The following is a 17,243-nucleotide window of genomic DNA, read 5'->3' as shown; positions in this document are numbered from 1 at the left end:
AAATTTGTCTCAAAATAATTTCCAAAAATCTATACATGATTAATATATAGTTTAAATATCGTCGTTTTATATTTTTAAATATTTTTAAAAATTTTATTAGAGTAAATAATATAATTTATTTATTAATAAATAAAATTTTATATTAAATTTATATAATAAAATATACTTTTATATATATTAAGTAATAAAATTTATAGGGTTCATTTAATATCATAAAGATAATATGATAGATATTATTAAAGTAAGTTATTACACGTAGTAAAATATGTTTGTATCACATATTTATTTGATAAAATAATATCTATAATGATAGTAAGTAAAAGTTGTATTATTTTGTAATAATAATTCTTATTATAAAAATATCAATATTTATAATTACTAAGATGACATTATGATAAAATGATAATTCTAATTATGATAACTTTAATATTTACGATAATTTTTAATATTATCTTTAAAAATAATAATTCTATTTAAAATAATAACAATAATGATATTTTATAGTAACAATGATATTTCTATTAAAATGATAATTTTTGTTAAAATGATAGTTTTAATACTAACGATACTTTTAATAATAATAGTAATGATAAAAAATAATAAGAACGATAATTTTATCTAAATCAATATCTTATAATATTTTAATTTCATCATGATACTCTTACTCATTTATTCCTAATCGTTTCGTTTAATAGCTTTTAATCGTCTTTTATATCGTGTTCATAATAATGATAATAATAGTAATCAAAATAATTAGGTGTTACAAATATTTGTTTTAATTACACTAATATTAATAATGATAGTTACTATAAAATTACTAACGATAATACTAATAATTATCCTAATGATAATATAGTAATAATAATAATAACAATAACAATAACCATTTTTAAATAATGATATATATATTAATAATGATAATAATAATAATAATAATAATAATAATAATAATAATAATAATAGTAATAATAATAATAATACTAATAATAATAATAATAATAATAATAATAATAATAATTGGATAATAATAATAATACTAATTATAACTTTAACGATAATAACGATAGTAATAAATAAAAAAAATAACAATTTAATGATAAATCCCTTTTATTGATAAAGATAATAATAATGATAATAATAAGATAAAACTAGAACGACGATAAAAACGACGATAATAATAATCATTTTTAATAAAAATATCGAAAATTCAATTGATTATAACTTCTAATCCGTTCATCGAAACCATTCGATATCTAAAGGAAAAGTTCTTAATTTTTCGCTAGCTTTCCAAGGACACGCATATCTTATACCTTATCTCAACCGCAAGTGTAACTAATTCAATATTCAACCTAACCTGTCTAAGGGCAATATCAAAAGTACAAGCATGCATAATCCTAAATACTTGAGCACTAGTCAGGGATACACTATTAGTATGTAAAAGTTAAATTATGAGTACTCACGTATCAATATTGAGATTCAATATTGCAGGAAAGGTACGTAGACGCAACGGAAATGATAAACACTATATTGACCTCACGAGCATACCCATGAACCATACCCATGAACCATACCCATGAACCATACCCATCACCTCCATAGCTATAACCCATGTTTTCCTTAGCTCTATCCAGCTCGAAAAATCCATTTTGAAATAATACGCTCATGACCTCGTCGTAGTATTTTATGTATACTAATAATATCTTGAAATAATACTGAGTAAATATATATATATATGTAAGTCGATTGAGAGAGTTTAGAGAAATATATTTCAAGTTTCTATGAAATAATGAAACCTATTGAATTCTATTTATAATAGATTTTTGAATTATTAAAGTGAATTATTAAAGTATGAATTATTAAAATGAATTATTAAAGTATGAATTATTAAAGTGAATTATTAAAGTATAAATTATTAAAGTGAATTATTAAAGTATGAATTATTAAAGTGAATTATTAAAGTATGAATTATTAAAGTAAATTATTAAAGTTAAAGTAAAGTAAAAGTAAAGTAAAGGTAAAGTTAAAGTATAGTAAAAGTATAAAACTATGTACGTATAATACGCGTATAAATATATATAAAATTAATTTAAATCATTATTTATATTTAAAAAAATAAAATATAAATATCGTTATCTTTATCATACTGGTTAAGTAATGAGTTGTCAAAAGTGGTTCTAGATATTTATAAAAGTTATATACGTTTTAATAATAAAGTTCTTTTTAAACTAAAAACGTTTTTGTACGTTTGAAAATAAATCAAATAAATATGATAATTTTGTTTTCCAAAACTAAATATATTTAAGAATCATTTTGTTAAAAGGTTAAAATAATGGATATCGTTATATCATAAAACGTTTTAGAAAAGTAGAATCATATATATTCATAATAGGTTTCAAGTTTTTAAATTACGGTCTGTTGGTGAAGCATGGGATAAAGTCCAAAGGTTAAATAAACGTATGAAAAATGTCGAGTTACTTAACTTGTCGATATCCAACATCTAAGTTATTTACACTCCACGTTCTTACTTATAAATCACTGTACCATTTTCCGAATGTTGTCAAAAAGAATAGATTTCTTAAATCACAGTGGACCTCATAACATAGACCCATAATCATATCACAATGTATCTGATAAATCAATCATTTGATATTATCTTCTAATTCCATCGATAAACATATTGAAACAAATACGTTCGTGTAAAGTAATATACGTTTAATACTTTATTAATATTCTCAAGTTATAATATATATATATACATATATATACATATCTATTTATATATAACGGTTCATGAATCGTCGGAATTTGGTCGAGGTTATAATGAATGTATGAACACAGTTTAAAATTCTTGAGATTTAACTTAACAAACTTTGCTTATCGTGTCGGAATAATATAAAGATAAAGTTTAAATTTGATTGGAAATTTTCGGGTTGTCACACATGCCACCACTAACAAGAAAATGGCGTGCCCGTGCAAAAGAACATATCGGCACAAGTCTCCTCCGTTTATCACCGTGAATAATTATCTCTCCCCCACTAGGGGTCTTCACACGAATAGATTTCTCATGGCATGCGATATCGGCTCTATTACGATCGAGCCAATCCATACCAACAATGATATCAAAATCGCCCAAAGTCATAGGGATGAGATCAATTTTAAAGTTTTCGGCACCAAAAACAACATCACAATTATTACACACATCAACCACTAACACCGTCTTGCCGTCTGCTATTTCTACTTCTACCGGACGACTCAACTTAGCTAATGGTTTATTAAGTTTAGGCACAAATTTTGGTGACACGAACGACAAGTTAGCACCACTATCAAAAAGTATCCTTGCCGGATTAGAATTAACCATGAAAGTACCTGAGACTACTTCGTTTGATTGTTTGGCTTCGTCATTGGTCATCAAATAGTTGCGACCCCTAGCCGTGCCCGCCGCCTTCTCTAACTTCTTAGCATGATCATTATTCAAATCGGGGCATTCCGGCCTCTTGTGCCCCTTTTTACCACAATTAAAGCAAGTGACTTTGGTCGACGCCTTGGTGCAATCACGGACCATGTGTCCTCTTTGATTACAATTATAACACGTGGGCCCGAAACCCCCAAAAGCACCCTTCTTCACACTATTAATGCTTTCGGAGCCTTTCTTGTTTTTTTTATTGGAAAAGTTCGAATGACTCGAACCTTCAAACTTTCTTTTAGAAAAAGTGAAATCACTTTTCCTTGGAACCTCTGGCTCAAAACCCCGAGCCAACTCAAACAACTCCTCAAAAGACTTAGCCATACCCCGACTAATCTTACCCTTCAACTCATCATTTAAAGTACGGTAGAAATCTTTCATTAATTTGTGATCGTCACCAACATATTCCGGGCAAAAGCGAGTCTTTGCCAAAAAGGTAGACTTGAGAGTAACCAAGTCCATCGAACCTTGTTGCAAATGATGCAACTCGTCCCGAATTCTATCAAGGTCAGAAGAAGTTCGGTATTCTTGGAAGAATTCCTTCTTAAACTCCTCCCATGTCAAGCTCATGCATTGCTCTTTACCATATAAATTGATTTTATCGTCCCACCACAACTTGCCTTCTTCACGTAACATGCTAGACCCATACCCCGTCTTCTTCTCAGGAGGACACTCCGCGGTACGGAACGCCCCCTCGATATCGGAAATCCAACAAGTGCTTTTCAATGGATCCCTCACCCCATTAAACATCGGAGGTTGAGTATCCTTGAAATTTTTGTAGTGGAAGTCCTGTCTTCCTTCACCTCCTTCACCGCGAGGATAAATGTTTATAGCTTCAAGAGCCTCATCGACAGTGGCCTTCATTCGTTCATTAATCAAATCGGTTATTTTCTCGTCAACCGATTCCTTGAAAACCTTTCTCACGCTAACAAGAAAATCCTCCTTGTAGTTCTTCAAGATGGCCTCAACTTTGGCCGTGAAATCGGGGTCCTCGCTTGTACCACCGATATCATTATTGTGTCCGTTTCTCGTCTTGATTCTATAAAACGGAAAAGGTTAAACCATGAACGAAAAGGCATAACACGTAAGTATATACATGCGTACCACATTACCCCATCTTGCTCAACAATCGTCGTACATTACTCGTTTGACACGATTTGCACCCGTAACAATGGTAGCTAATCGTTGTTACGCGAGCACGTCGCATTAACTCGCTAGTACAACGTCCGTCTTGCTTGATGATTGCTAAACACAACACAAAACAATTAGTACAAGGTTAGTTCACATAAACCAAAGCACTAACAATTCCCAATTAGACCCAAAGTCCTACAAGTCCCGCATAAAGCGCTCACACAATAAAGCCCAAGTCTAGGCACCTATCTCAAGTCGTCTAAATCCCTTAGACCATGCTCTGATACCACTTGAAACAACCCAACCCGTATTCCATACGATAATTTTTTTTTTTATATATAATACACATTTACGCGCCAATTAAATATGTAAACCATTCCGCAAGTTCCATTTAAACGTACATCAATTTAAATGTTTACAAAAGGCACGAAGGCCATTAATTAAGTTTAATACAAGTTTGACCCACTACAATGATAGTTTATAATCCAAACGACACTCGAGCATGGTTTGGGGCTAAACTATCCAAAACGTTAGACCAACTTCAAAAAGCTAACACCAAAAGCACCCCCTGACAACATAAGCGGGAGACCACTAGTCCAAACGTATGCCCTTACCCTTGTCCAAGCCGGAACCTATAAAATGGTAAACAACGAGAGGGTAAGCAAGACTTAGTGAGTGCAACAATTATACATACATATATATAACCTATCCATTTGCAATCACAATACCAATTACCTCATACGAACTTGTAACTCAAATAGCACGTCAACATACTCGTAACACTAACAAGTCGTACATTATCACACCACTTCATTAGCATATACTCAACTCAATATATATTATATGCTAAACAAAACAACAATCTCAATATGGTTAACCAATAACGCTATGGTGCTACCGGCTCGTGGTTCACACCATACGCTTTTGAGTCATACTCGTTTATAGTGCTACCGGCTCGTGGGTCACACTCGATGCTACCGGCTCGTGGTTAACATCTTAGTTTATAGTGCTACCGGCTCGTGGTTCACACTCGATGCTACCAGCTCGTGGTTCACATCCTATCCCACACATGTTATGGCACTACCGGCTCGGTGGTTCATACCATAACATTCACAAATAAATACGCTATATACACATACGTATAATTACTCCACTCACCTTAACACTTCGGTGATGATTTAATTGCTTCCGTATACTTCGAGCAAAGTACCTAATAAATAGGTACACATTCAATACACAACTAATGGCATTTACCACATTACCTACTCTCGAGCATTAATGACCCATTAGCATTTATTAGCTCACTTACACCCAACACCGCCCATAAATGGCCAAGACTCATGTTAAATCACTAAAGCTAGTGATTTAAAGTCTATTAACATTAACTAGCATAACCTAGGGTAATTCATACCCATTTCACCCAAACTAGGTCAACATTACCCATTTTGACTCATTTTAACACTTTGACTCACAAACTAGACATACTTAGTTCATTAACTATTTTCATCATCATTAACAAGTGTATTAGTGACAAAGAACCCATTTAACACTTTCAACTTCAAATCTTAAGTCCAAACCCTAGATTATAGTTACTTAGGGTTTCCTTTCATCAACACAACCCAAGTTCACCCATTTTAACCCCAAATGGGTCACATAAGTTCCAAATGAACAAACCCTAGCATAAACCAATTAAAATTCGAAACATAGAGTTGAGACTTACCAAAACTATCCACTTGTAGCTAATAACAAGGAGAACAACTTTAATTCTTACTCCTAGGATTGATTCACAAATCTTCACCTCCAAATCTTAAGTTTAATCTAAGTGGGTTTTATGTTTTGGGAGGAAATTGTGAAAGAAAAAGGAAAAGAAATGAGTAATAGAGGATAAGTGGTTGGTATTAAAGGCTCCCATCAGATCTACATGCAAAAAGACCAAACTACCCCTAAAACCCTTTTTAAATCGCAGAAAAAGGAGTCAGAACTGCAGAGGTGCCGCGGCGCGGCTCCTTTGTCGCGGCGCGACATAAAGAAGGAAAAACGACCCTTCTTAACTCATGTTCTGATCTGGATTTGCTTTGCTTGTCGCGTCGCGGCCCCTTTCCTCGCGGCGCGGCATTGGCCTATTCCTGATCACTTCGACAATTTAACATAAATCAAAGGTTCAAACAACAAGCACAACATCTTTCACCCTTCCTATGCACGTCTAAACCTCGACCTTAGGTCTCACACGACTCGACGCCAACGCAACACATTCATAAACACGTTCACGCACGCATTCAAACATATATATATATATATATATATATATATATATATATATATATATATATATATATATATATATATATATACATACATATACACTTATACGACAGCTAGCCCCGTAGCTCATTTAATCACATAACGAACAAGTTATAAGCGTACTATTGATTAAGTACGTACCTTTAAAAGCGCACGGGAAAACGGGGTGTTACATTTAGCTTCATACACGACTATAAATCTAAACTAAACAAAATCAAAAAAATATATGACTAACAAATATGCAATAACATAGCCAAAAAAAAAAAAACACACATGAAAGGGAAATCAGAAACTACAATTATAATGATAAACAAACACTATAAGACAGTAGCAACTTGAATCCCAGCAAACACATTATAAAACCACACACAATCTCTGCTATAAGAAAATTGTGTATTGTAAGTAAAAATACATAACGAATATTTAAAAACAACAGTAAGATATTTATTACTTTACCAACAGCGATGACGACGATTTGCGTTGACTCACATGACACCTACATTTTCCGATGACAACAGTTGCAACAGCAGTAGCATGAGTTGGCAATATATCACCTAAAGCCCTAATTTCTGCCACAATTAGAGTCGATTCTTCACAATCAGCAAGAAAATAAATACCTGTTACATAAATGGTGTGACTGATCACCAAATCCCAACTTGATTTTGGCAAATCGTAAATTTAAAGCGGCGATGAACAAATACGATTTGTGTGACCATGGTATACCAATAACCGATAGTGATAAACAAACAGAAAACTATCAATTGAATGAGTCACGATTTTTTGGTGGATCTAATCGTTCATGTGGAACCCTAATTTTGAATGCGCAAAAGACTAATCGATATCTACGATCTGTTTCACATAATGATTGGTACCGTTCGGTTCGTAAAATTGCAGTGATTAAATTTGTTGTAGTGGCAACCTCTATTACGGTCGCCGGAGAGGCAATAATCGCCGGTGAAAATATCATGGTTGTTAGAATTTGGAAGAGAGAGTTCAGTTTTTTTTTTTAATTGTTGGTTTTTTCCTATATATATTTAAGAAATAGATTTTAATTGTAGCGATGTTTTTTTTTTTTTTTCTAATTGATGGAGGTGTCCACGTGGATTTTATTTAGCGAGAATGATGGGTTGTGTGACATGTGGCAATAAGCCACATGGTTTGTAAAGGGTAGAGAAGAGATAAGATAAGATTATAAGATATATATATATATATATATATATATATATATATATATATATATATATATATATATATATATATATATATATATATATATATATATATATTAAAACATCTATAATTTAATACTCGATAAATTAATAACTTCGCTAAAATTAAAGATTTATCCGGTCCCAACTTGGGACCAGTACAAAATTGGACCCAATCGATAAAATAATAAGATAATAATTGTTTTTGAAATACCATTATAATTGTATTGGTCTAAGCAAAACTATAAATTAATAATTATTAAAATATTTCCAAATTCTAGGATTTTCTAGTAAAAAAATGAATCTATAGTCCTCATTTTTAGATTAGAAACCATAGTTGATGTGATTTTAAGATTTATCATTAGACATTTTAGAGTGATCAATCTAGATCTATGTACATTAAACTTAACAAGTTCATTAATGTGTGAATGTACGTAAATGAGAATTTTGAAGGTCCTTGTTTATGTTTTATTCAAATATGTAAAGTGAACGGACATGATAATTTTAAATGTCAATGCATTAATTTGAAAGTTGCTCACAAATATAACCCAATTTTTTACATTAATAGTTTATTAATTTATCGATATAATAATATCTCGCTAAATTAATAAAAATTTTCGGTCCCAACATTATTGATTTATAAAGGTTTTACTGTATGTGTGTGTGTGTGTGTGTGTGTGTGTATATATATATATATATATATATATATATATATATATATATATATATATATATATATATATATATATATATATATATATAAAATTGCTGTTGCTACTTATTTGGCAAAAACGAAAACTTTATAACAGCGACACTTTCGCGAAAAATGAAAACACCTCAAAAACTGAGAATACAAAGGAATGCGACAAGCTTCGAGAATAGAAATCTAAAAATGATAAAACCGAGGCTCCACAAACCAAACAATAACTACATCGGACATAACTACAAAACAAACACTAAAACTATCCGAATTGAACAAATCATTAAAACTTAACATACCACATTCGAGACCGCAAAAGAACTAAACAAAGAACCCGTCACACGTCACCCTTTGTAACCGCCGCCTGAGTCCCTTTTTGGTTTTTACTATCGGTCTTTGAAATTTACCTTCCAATTGACTTCAACGTACCAACATCTGGATACAAATCGAGCGACGCATTAATAAAATCACCATCTGTATTATGATTGATTCTATCATGTTGTTGTTATTATTATTGTTTTTGTCATTTATTGTTGTTGTTGTTGTTGCTTTCATTGTTATTGTTGTCGTCGTTGTCAATGGTACTGAATTGGTGGATTAATATGTGTTTTGTATGTGACTGTTAAAAAAATAAAATAAATTCAACTAAATTAGATTAGATTTTGATACATGATTAAATGTAAAACACATGAATTAGGGATGAGATCGGTTCCAGAACCGTAACGAACCGTACCGGAACCGGTTAGTACCGTACCGAAATTGGGTAAAATGGAAAATCGAAACCGTACCGAAATTTCAATACGTTACCGGTTTCAGTAATGGTACGGGACTGGTATTTTTCGGGTTTTTACCCACGTAGTACCGCATTTTTTTGACAATGGTGTAGATAATATGAGTGACGTGGTATGATTCATTTGCATGTATGATATTTACCTGTTTGGTAAAAATGATAAAAATGTAACACTTAATGTACTTATATGAATTGCATTAATGTGATTCTTTTGAAAGTTTGATTAAGATCACGAGTTTGAAAGTTTGGTATAAACGCATTAGGTACCAAACAATGTAGATTTTTTCGATGGGGATTGCATCATTAATTCATGCACATTAGATTACATAGTATATATATATATATATATATATATATATATATATATATATATATATATATATATATATATATATATATAGGGAGAGGATCCAGTGAGAATTCTTTTAGTGTGAGAACTCTATGAACTCAAAAATACACTGAAATTCGAACAAAAAGGGAGACAGGCGAGCAAAAAAAGCACACGGACGAACAAAAATCACCATAGTCGGAAAAAAACACGGACGAACGACTTTTTTTTTGTTCGAATTACCAAAATGTAGAACACATTTTTGTTCGACTATCAATATTTTTGTTCGACTACCGCTGTTTTCTACATTTTTTTGTTCGACTATCAAAAATGTAGAACACATTTTGTTCGACTATCACATTTTTTGTTCGACTATCACCTTTTTTGTTCGGCCGTGTTTTGTTTTTGTTCGTCCTTCCCATTTTTTGCTCGAATTCCCCTTTTTTTGTTAGCCCTAGTCTCATTTTTACTCGAATTTCCCTTTTTTGCTCGAATTTCAGTGTATTTTTGAGTTCTCAGAGTTCTCACACCAAAAAAGTTCTCATTTGATCCCTCTACTCTATATATATATATATATATATATATATATATATATATATATATATATATATATATATATATATATATATATATATATATATATATATATATATATATATATATATATATATATATATATATTAGTTGTTTTAAAGTTTGAAAACAGTGGATATTTGGTTTGTTCCTGTAAAAAGGCTTTGAAAAATGAAGGCTGACATAATGTATCTACCAAAATGCAAATCAAGATAAAAAAAACAAGAAAAGAATGGCAAAACTTACAAACATCACTATATGTAACCACATTACCATACTTCTTATAAAAATAAATGCATACATTGTTTGTTTATAAAACAAAAAAGTTCGGCAAAAATTCATGTAAACATATATAGGAGTTTCCTGCGTGAGATAAAGATACCTATATTATTTATAATTTTAGTTGGATTAAAGGTTAAAGCTTAATTGGTAACTAGATCTTTACGGAGTATATAAGTTATATGATATGGGCCTATTATAAAGAATAAAATCTGGAATGTTTAAATTTCGGTACCAAATATTGATTTCCCGAAAAAAATACTGGAACCGTACTGTACCGTACCAAAATCGAAAACGTCCGATTCCTGGAACTGAAACTGATACAAAATCCCTTTCGGTTCAGTTTTCGGTCCTGATGCCAATTTAGTTTCAATATTTCGGTTTATTTGCTGACGCCTCCATGACATGACATATGTTGACATTCTACCTAGTCCCTACCAACGGAATATGTCAATAACCTCTCTCCTGCCGGCTACCAAATACTTTTCTTAAAGTTTACAGTTATTGAATTCTAAAAACATTAAAACAAAAAGAAGTCTGTTACTTTTTCTTCTTGACACTTGTTATCATCTACAATGGAAGGAAAAGATACAGACCAAATCCCCCTTTTAATCCCTTACAAACTGGGTCAAATTCGTCTTTCCCACAGGTAAAATTAAACCTATTCACTCTCTTGTTCATGGTGGTTCTATGTTGGATCAACCCCTTTAACCGCCAGGCTGAGTTCCATTTATTTATATGCTAAATCTTGACGTTCTGCTATCGTTTTATTTATACAGGATTGTGTTAGCTCCATTGACGAGATTTAGATCTTACAATAGTATTCCTCAATCACACGCTATCTTATATTACTCTCAACGAACTACCAAAGGGGGCTTTTTGATTGCTGAAGCCGCTTGCATATCTCGTGCAGCCCAAGGGTAATTATATTGAAAATTATAATTGATTTTATCTATTAAGTTACTTTACTATAGTTTACTACATCTAAATTCTTATACTGTTAGTTGTTACACGAAAGCTACTAACTAGCTATATTAATTGCTTGCAAATAACAATAATTGAGTCATTGATTTTGTTTAAGTTTTAAGAATACTCCTGGAATATGGTCAAAAGAACATATAGATGCCTGGAAACCAATTGTGGATGCAGTTCATGCAAAAGGCGGTATCTTTTTTTGTCAACTCTGGCATCCTGGCAGGGTTTCAGATCAAAGTATGTTTTCCTTTACTTAATATTATTAAAAAATAAAAACTAAGGTTCAACTATGTAAACATCATCAGGATATAATACTTAATTAGTGAATTGCAATAGTCAGTATCGTTATTTCATTTTTCTTTAATGCAAACTCACATATCTAACAAGAATTTTTCCACAAATATATAAAAATGTCCACATATAGACTTGAACTCACAACCTCTTTGGAGAGTTACCTCGATACTGCTAGGCTAATGACTCTTTTGGTGTTTTTATTGTTCTTTAAAATAACTGGATTCACCAAGTTGTTAGCTCGAGTCTTATTCGCGATAATTTGTATATATGCGTCCCTATACATAATAGGTGAGGTAGACTGTAGGTTTACAGTAACCCCAATAGTTAGCTTGTTAGTTGAGGTTTATGAATTTCTAATGAGGACTCAAGTTCAATCCAAATAGGTTACAACTTTGACCTTGCCTTTAAAAAAGATTGTAGGTTTACATTTTAAATAAAAAAAAATAAAAATAGAAGTTGAAATATTGAATATGATTCTGAAAACAGGTTTTGAACCAAATGTTGGACAAGCACCAGTCTCTTCATCAGATAAACAATGTAGTCCTCTAGTCGATGGTGGAGTTGAGTTTAAATTTCTAACACCTCGGAAGCTAAATAGTGACGAAATTCGTCCAATCGTTGATGATTACAGAATGGCAGCTCGAAACGCTATCGAAGCTGGTAAGTGCTTATACAGGATTATGAGCTTTCAAAACTTCTTCACCATAAATCAATTTTGAAATTAAATTGTAAAATAAAAAATACAGGATTCGATGGAGTTGAAATTCACGGGGCCCACGGTTATCTAATTGACCAGTTTCTGAAAGATCAAGTCAACGACCGAACCGATGATTACGGTGGTTCGTTAGAAAACCGTTGCAGATTCGCACTCGAAGTAGTAGAAACCATCGCAAATGAGATCGGACCAGACAAAGTTGGCATCAGACTCTCACCATTTTCGAATTACATGGACGCGGGGGATTCGAATCCCGAAGCTTTAGGAATTTACTTGGCTAAATCACTTAATAAATACGGAATATTGTATTGCCACGTGGTGGAACCAAGGATGGAAGTTATGGAAGAACGAACCGAGTGCGTTGTGAGTTTGGGACCCATGAGACGAGCTTTTAATGGTACGTTCATTGCAGCTGGCGGGTACGAAAGGGAGGATGGTAATAACGCGATTACTGAAGGGCGTGCAGATCTTGTTGCGTATGGTCGTTTGTTCTTGGCGAATCCTGATTTGCCTAGGAGATTCGAGCTTGATGCGGAACTAAATAAGCATAACAGAGACACATTTTATTCGCCGGATCCGGTTGTTGGATACACGGATTATCCATTTCTTGAAACCATTATTTGAGTTTCAAGATGTTATTTAAAGTATTATAAAAGTAAAAGCCTACTTCTAAATTGAACGCCTAATTTGGTTTATTTGCTACATTAATTTTTAGATCTTACTTGTTCCATATATATGGATACGTTCGTTTTTACGATCCATGATTTATGATTATGTTTCACTTCTATGATTTGTTTCAAAATATTGTGATTATTGTTATACGTATATGGAAATTGAAGTGTAGACTAATTCGTTTACGGATATTTTTTTTAAGAGAAACTCACTTATTCAATACAAATTTATCCACAAATATATACATACTTACTACGAGGTTTTTGTTAGATGGTATATTAGAATTGATTAACATAGATTATAGCTTCAATTCAGTGTTTGTGATGAAATTCGATTGTAACAGTGAGCTAGAATGATGATGTATGATGACTTATGATGATGTATGATGAACACTTATGATGATGTTGAAGATGAATAAAACAGGAAAAGATCATATCTGAATCAAACACTTGTTTATCGAATCTGTAATGACAATCTAAATGCCAATAAATTCAATCTCAATCAAGGTTGAATCCACGACTTCAGCAAATCGAGCAAATCGATAATGATCAACTTGATGTCACAAGTTGCATCAAGTCTCTCAATGATTTTGAGAGAGTTTGGGGAAAACACACTTTAGTGTGTGTGGAATGGTAAAGACTTGCTTATTCTAGGGGTGGAGATGATATTATATCTCATACCATCTAACTAATCACATAACATATGTCTACGAATCACTAGAATTTTGTATCCTAACAAGATTATAGGTGTAGCCCAACCCAATTCTGTAGTGGGCATGGTTCATTAGATTAAATTAAGCTTATAGATACCGAGAATGAATTCCTCTTCAAGTCAGTTTAACTGTTTGAGGGCTTCAAATCCCTCCTCTTGGTTGAAGTGGCTTTTCACATACTCCTATGTTATAAGCCATTTGGTAATTAACAAGTATATAATAATGGACTATTAAGCCCAATTTAGATTATCACAGTACTATTCTTATAATTATATTTTAAGCACAATTTAGATTACAACAGTACTTACTATTCTTATAAGTACATTCTAAGCCCAATTTAGATTCCAATTTCTATTTATGAATAAACTTGAAGTTGTATTGATAAATAGTAGTAAAAAATTATGAGCATTTTCTCAATCCAGTAATGTTAAAGGAAAAGAAATAGGGGCAAATCCAGTCATTTTGGCTCAAGGCCGTTATGAAGGCACAGTGTCGATATGGATCCTAATGTTTTCTTTTCTTTTTTTTTTCTCTTTTTTTTGTGTGAAAGAGGAAATATGATATCATGTTAACTTTGTTATAGTAAAAGGCAGGTGGAACCAACTTAACAAAGTTGATGGTACTTGGCATACGGATACTGTTCTTGCTAAATTCTTTGAACTTTAAAGAGAAGTTTGAACTGAAAATAGAGATAGTGGTGCCAATTTGGATGAGTTTCATGCACATAGATCTTTAAATATCGATGATGTATGAATGTACTGTATCAGAGGACAAAATTAAAAGAGCTGTTTGGGATTGCGGTAGTCCAAAAGCTCTGGGCCGGATGGCTTTTCTTTTATGTTTGTGCTGCATTTATGGGATTTGTTAAAAACAGATGTAGAGCTCTCAATAGTGCCCCAGTTTCATCATCTTAGAAATTATATAAATTACACCGTACGAATTATGAATAGTGTCACTAGTCTTTGACTTACACCAAGGTAAGGGGTTAGCCGTGCTATGCTGCAGAAAACTGCGAGTTGCGTACTCGCTTTAGATTAATTATACACCACGGTTTTGTTGTATTACATACTATTCGATTGTCCAAGGTTGTGATATTGGGTAGCTTAGTATCAAAACCATATAATTTTCTGTCAATAAACTGCTGCTTGTTAACGGGCCTTCTTTTGCAGCATTTGTAGCTGTTTGATATAAGATCCAAACGAAATGAGCAGCAGCTGAGTGTAATTGATTTTATTGATGTACATAGTTCAAATTTATTTTGGTGTGTTATAATAAGTTTACCCAGTGTATGTTGTACTGATGGTACAATATTCGTAACTAGTTCTATTTGGATTCGATGAATGTCAATTTTTTTTCGCGTCAACAAACTCGTAACTAATATAGGTAGCAATTACCTTGTTCATCGGGTTGGTTGTATGATGACCTTTTTTTGCAATCATTGCAAGTTTTATAGCACCACTCCTTATTCAGCGCCACTTGTTCGATGATAACCACGCAAGAAATCAATCGACTACCAAAAACATAAACAATTGTGGTGAAAGATGTTGTATTTTTTTTATTTGTGAGATTAGCTGTTATGGTTTCTTTGTACGTTATGAGTATCTGTATGATATGCAGATAGGCTGTGCACTGGGCAATTTATTTTATTATTATTCTAACTGATCGGTAGTTTGTAAATAGGTTAAATTTATTGAGTACATAGCAAAGTTAATTGGATTAACTAATTCGTAAGAGAATAGAAGGAATTGTTGGGAGTTCGAAGTCGATTAAACAAGAAGCAAATGTGCGTAGCAGGCAAAATTTTGCCACCGGAGTGTTTGATCTCGCCACCGTGAACCGCAAGGCAGTGAAACAGTTTGTTGAGCTGGCAGGCTCGCGACCGCGAGAAAGCAGGTCGCGATCGCGAAACAGGCTCACACAGGAAGTTGGATTCGGTTTAGGATTCCTTATTTGCTTCTAATTCGTTATCGTTTGCACTATAATTTAAACTCTCATGTAACATGTAACATGTAACATTAAACACGGAATTTTAATAAGAATTCTATCTGGTTGGCCGTTGATTAAACCAATAGCAATATTGGATATAACCACATTAAATTCTCGTGTTATCTACGTTCTTGCATTTATTTTTCTTGTTCACTAAGATCATCTATTTATTGTCCATGGGTTGATAACCAGCGGGTTATCAAGTCTTGTTAGAGCTCACTAATCATTCCTAACAAGTGGTATCAAAGCTTAGGCTACGTCTTTACGAGAACAAAGGCAGATAAAAGTGATGTGAAGATTGATCGGTTTGATGTGTCTAATTTTAGTTTCTGGAAGATGTAAATTGAAGATGTTATCCATCAAAAGAAGCTTGATAAGCCGTTATTAGGGGTTAAGCCTGAAGGTATGGAGCAATAAGAATGGGATTTGTTAGATAGGCAAGCCCTATAGGTTGTTCGACTTTCTCTGGCAAAGAAAGTTGCTTACAACATTGTCATTGAAACCACAACCGTGAGATTGATTGTGGCTTTGTCTAACATATATGAAAAGCCTTCTACTTTGAATAAGGTTTTTCTTATACAGCCGTTGGTAAATGCTAGGATGATGAAGGGTTCCTCAGCGGATCATGTTAACGAGTTTAACTTGATTCTAACCATGTTAAAATCGATTGAGATTAAATTCGAAGATGACCTTTTTTTGCAATCGTTGCAAGTTTTATAGCACCACTCCTTATTTAGTGCCACTTGTTAGATGATAACCACGCAAGAGAAATCAATCGACTACCAAAAACATAAACAATTGTGGTGAAAGATGTTGTATTTTTTTATTTGTGATATTAGCTGTTATGGTTTCTTTGTACGTACGAGTATTTGTATGATATGCAGATAGGTTGTGCACTGGGCAATTTATTTTATTATTATTCTAACTGATCGGCAGTTTGTAAATAGGTTAAATTTATTGAGTACATAGCAAAGTTAATTGGATTAACTAATTCGTAAGAGAATAGAAGGAATCGTTGGGAGTTCGAAGTCGATTAAATAAGAAGCAAATATGCGTAGCAGGCAAAATTTCGCCGCCGTGAAACGCGAGGCAGTGAAACAGTATGTTGAGCTGGCA

At 32.5% G+C, this 17,243-nt stretch overlaps 1 protein-coding gene and 1 long non-coding RNA gene across 7 annotated transcripts in view; one reads left to right on the top strand and one right to left on the bottom strand.

Moving 5' to 3' along the window:
- The window catches only part of LOC139857036 (uncharacterized), a 63,323-nt gene extending 55,436 nt beyond the window's left edge, over window positions 1-7,887 (bottom strand). For 3 of the 6 annotated variants that reach the window (XR_011762308.1, XR_011762313.1, XR_011762312.1), the window contains exon 1: window positions 7,352-7,887. This is a non-coding gene — a long non-coding RNA (uncharacterized lncRNA). Of the gene's footprint in view, window positions 1-7,346 lie in introns of all 6 variants that reach the window. The other 3 variants (XR_011762315.1, XR_011762314.1, XR_011762309.1) reach the window with 3 other exon arrangements.
- A 3,300-nt stretch (window positions 7,888-11,187) lies between these two features.
- Window positions 11,188-13,532, top strand: LOC139856954 (putative 12-oxophytodienoate reductase 11). Its single transcript, XM_071845664.1, has 5 exons — window positions 11,188-11,422; window positions 11,553-11,693; window positions 11,855-11,985; window positions 12,529-12,702; window positions 12,789-13,532. The coding sequence occupies exons 1-5, from the start codon at window positions 11,349-11,351 to the stop codon at window positions 13,379-13,381; spliced, it is 1,113 nt and encodes a 370-aa protein (XP_071701765.1). The 5' UTR covers window positions 11,188-11,348; the 3' UTR covers window positions 13,382-13,532.
- Window positions 13,533-17,243: the final 3,711 nt, after the last annotated feature.

Source organism: Rutidosis leptorrhynchoides, chromosome 7 (genome assembly GCF_046630445.1).
Source record: "Rutidosis leptorrhynchoides isolate AG116_Rl617_1_P2 chromosome 7, CSIRO_AGI_Rlap_v1, whole genome shotgun sequence".
Classification (NCBI taxonomy): domain Eukaryota; kingdom Viridiplantae; phylum Streptophyta; class Magnoliopsida; order Asterales; family Asteraceae; genus Rutidosis; species Rutidosis leptorrhynchoides.
Note: the sequence above shows the minus strand (reverse complement) of the source record. Positions and strands in the feature narration are given on the sequence as shown.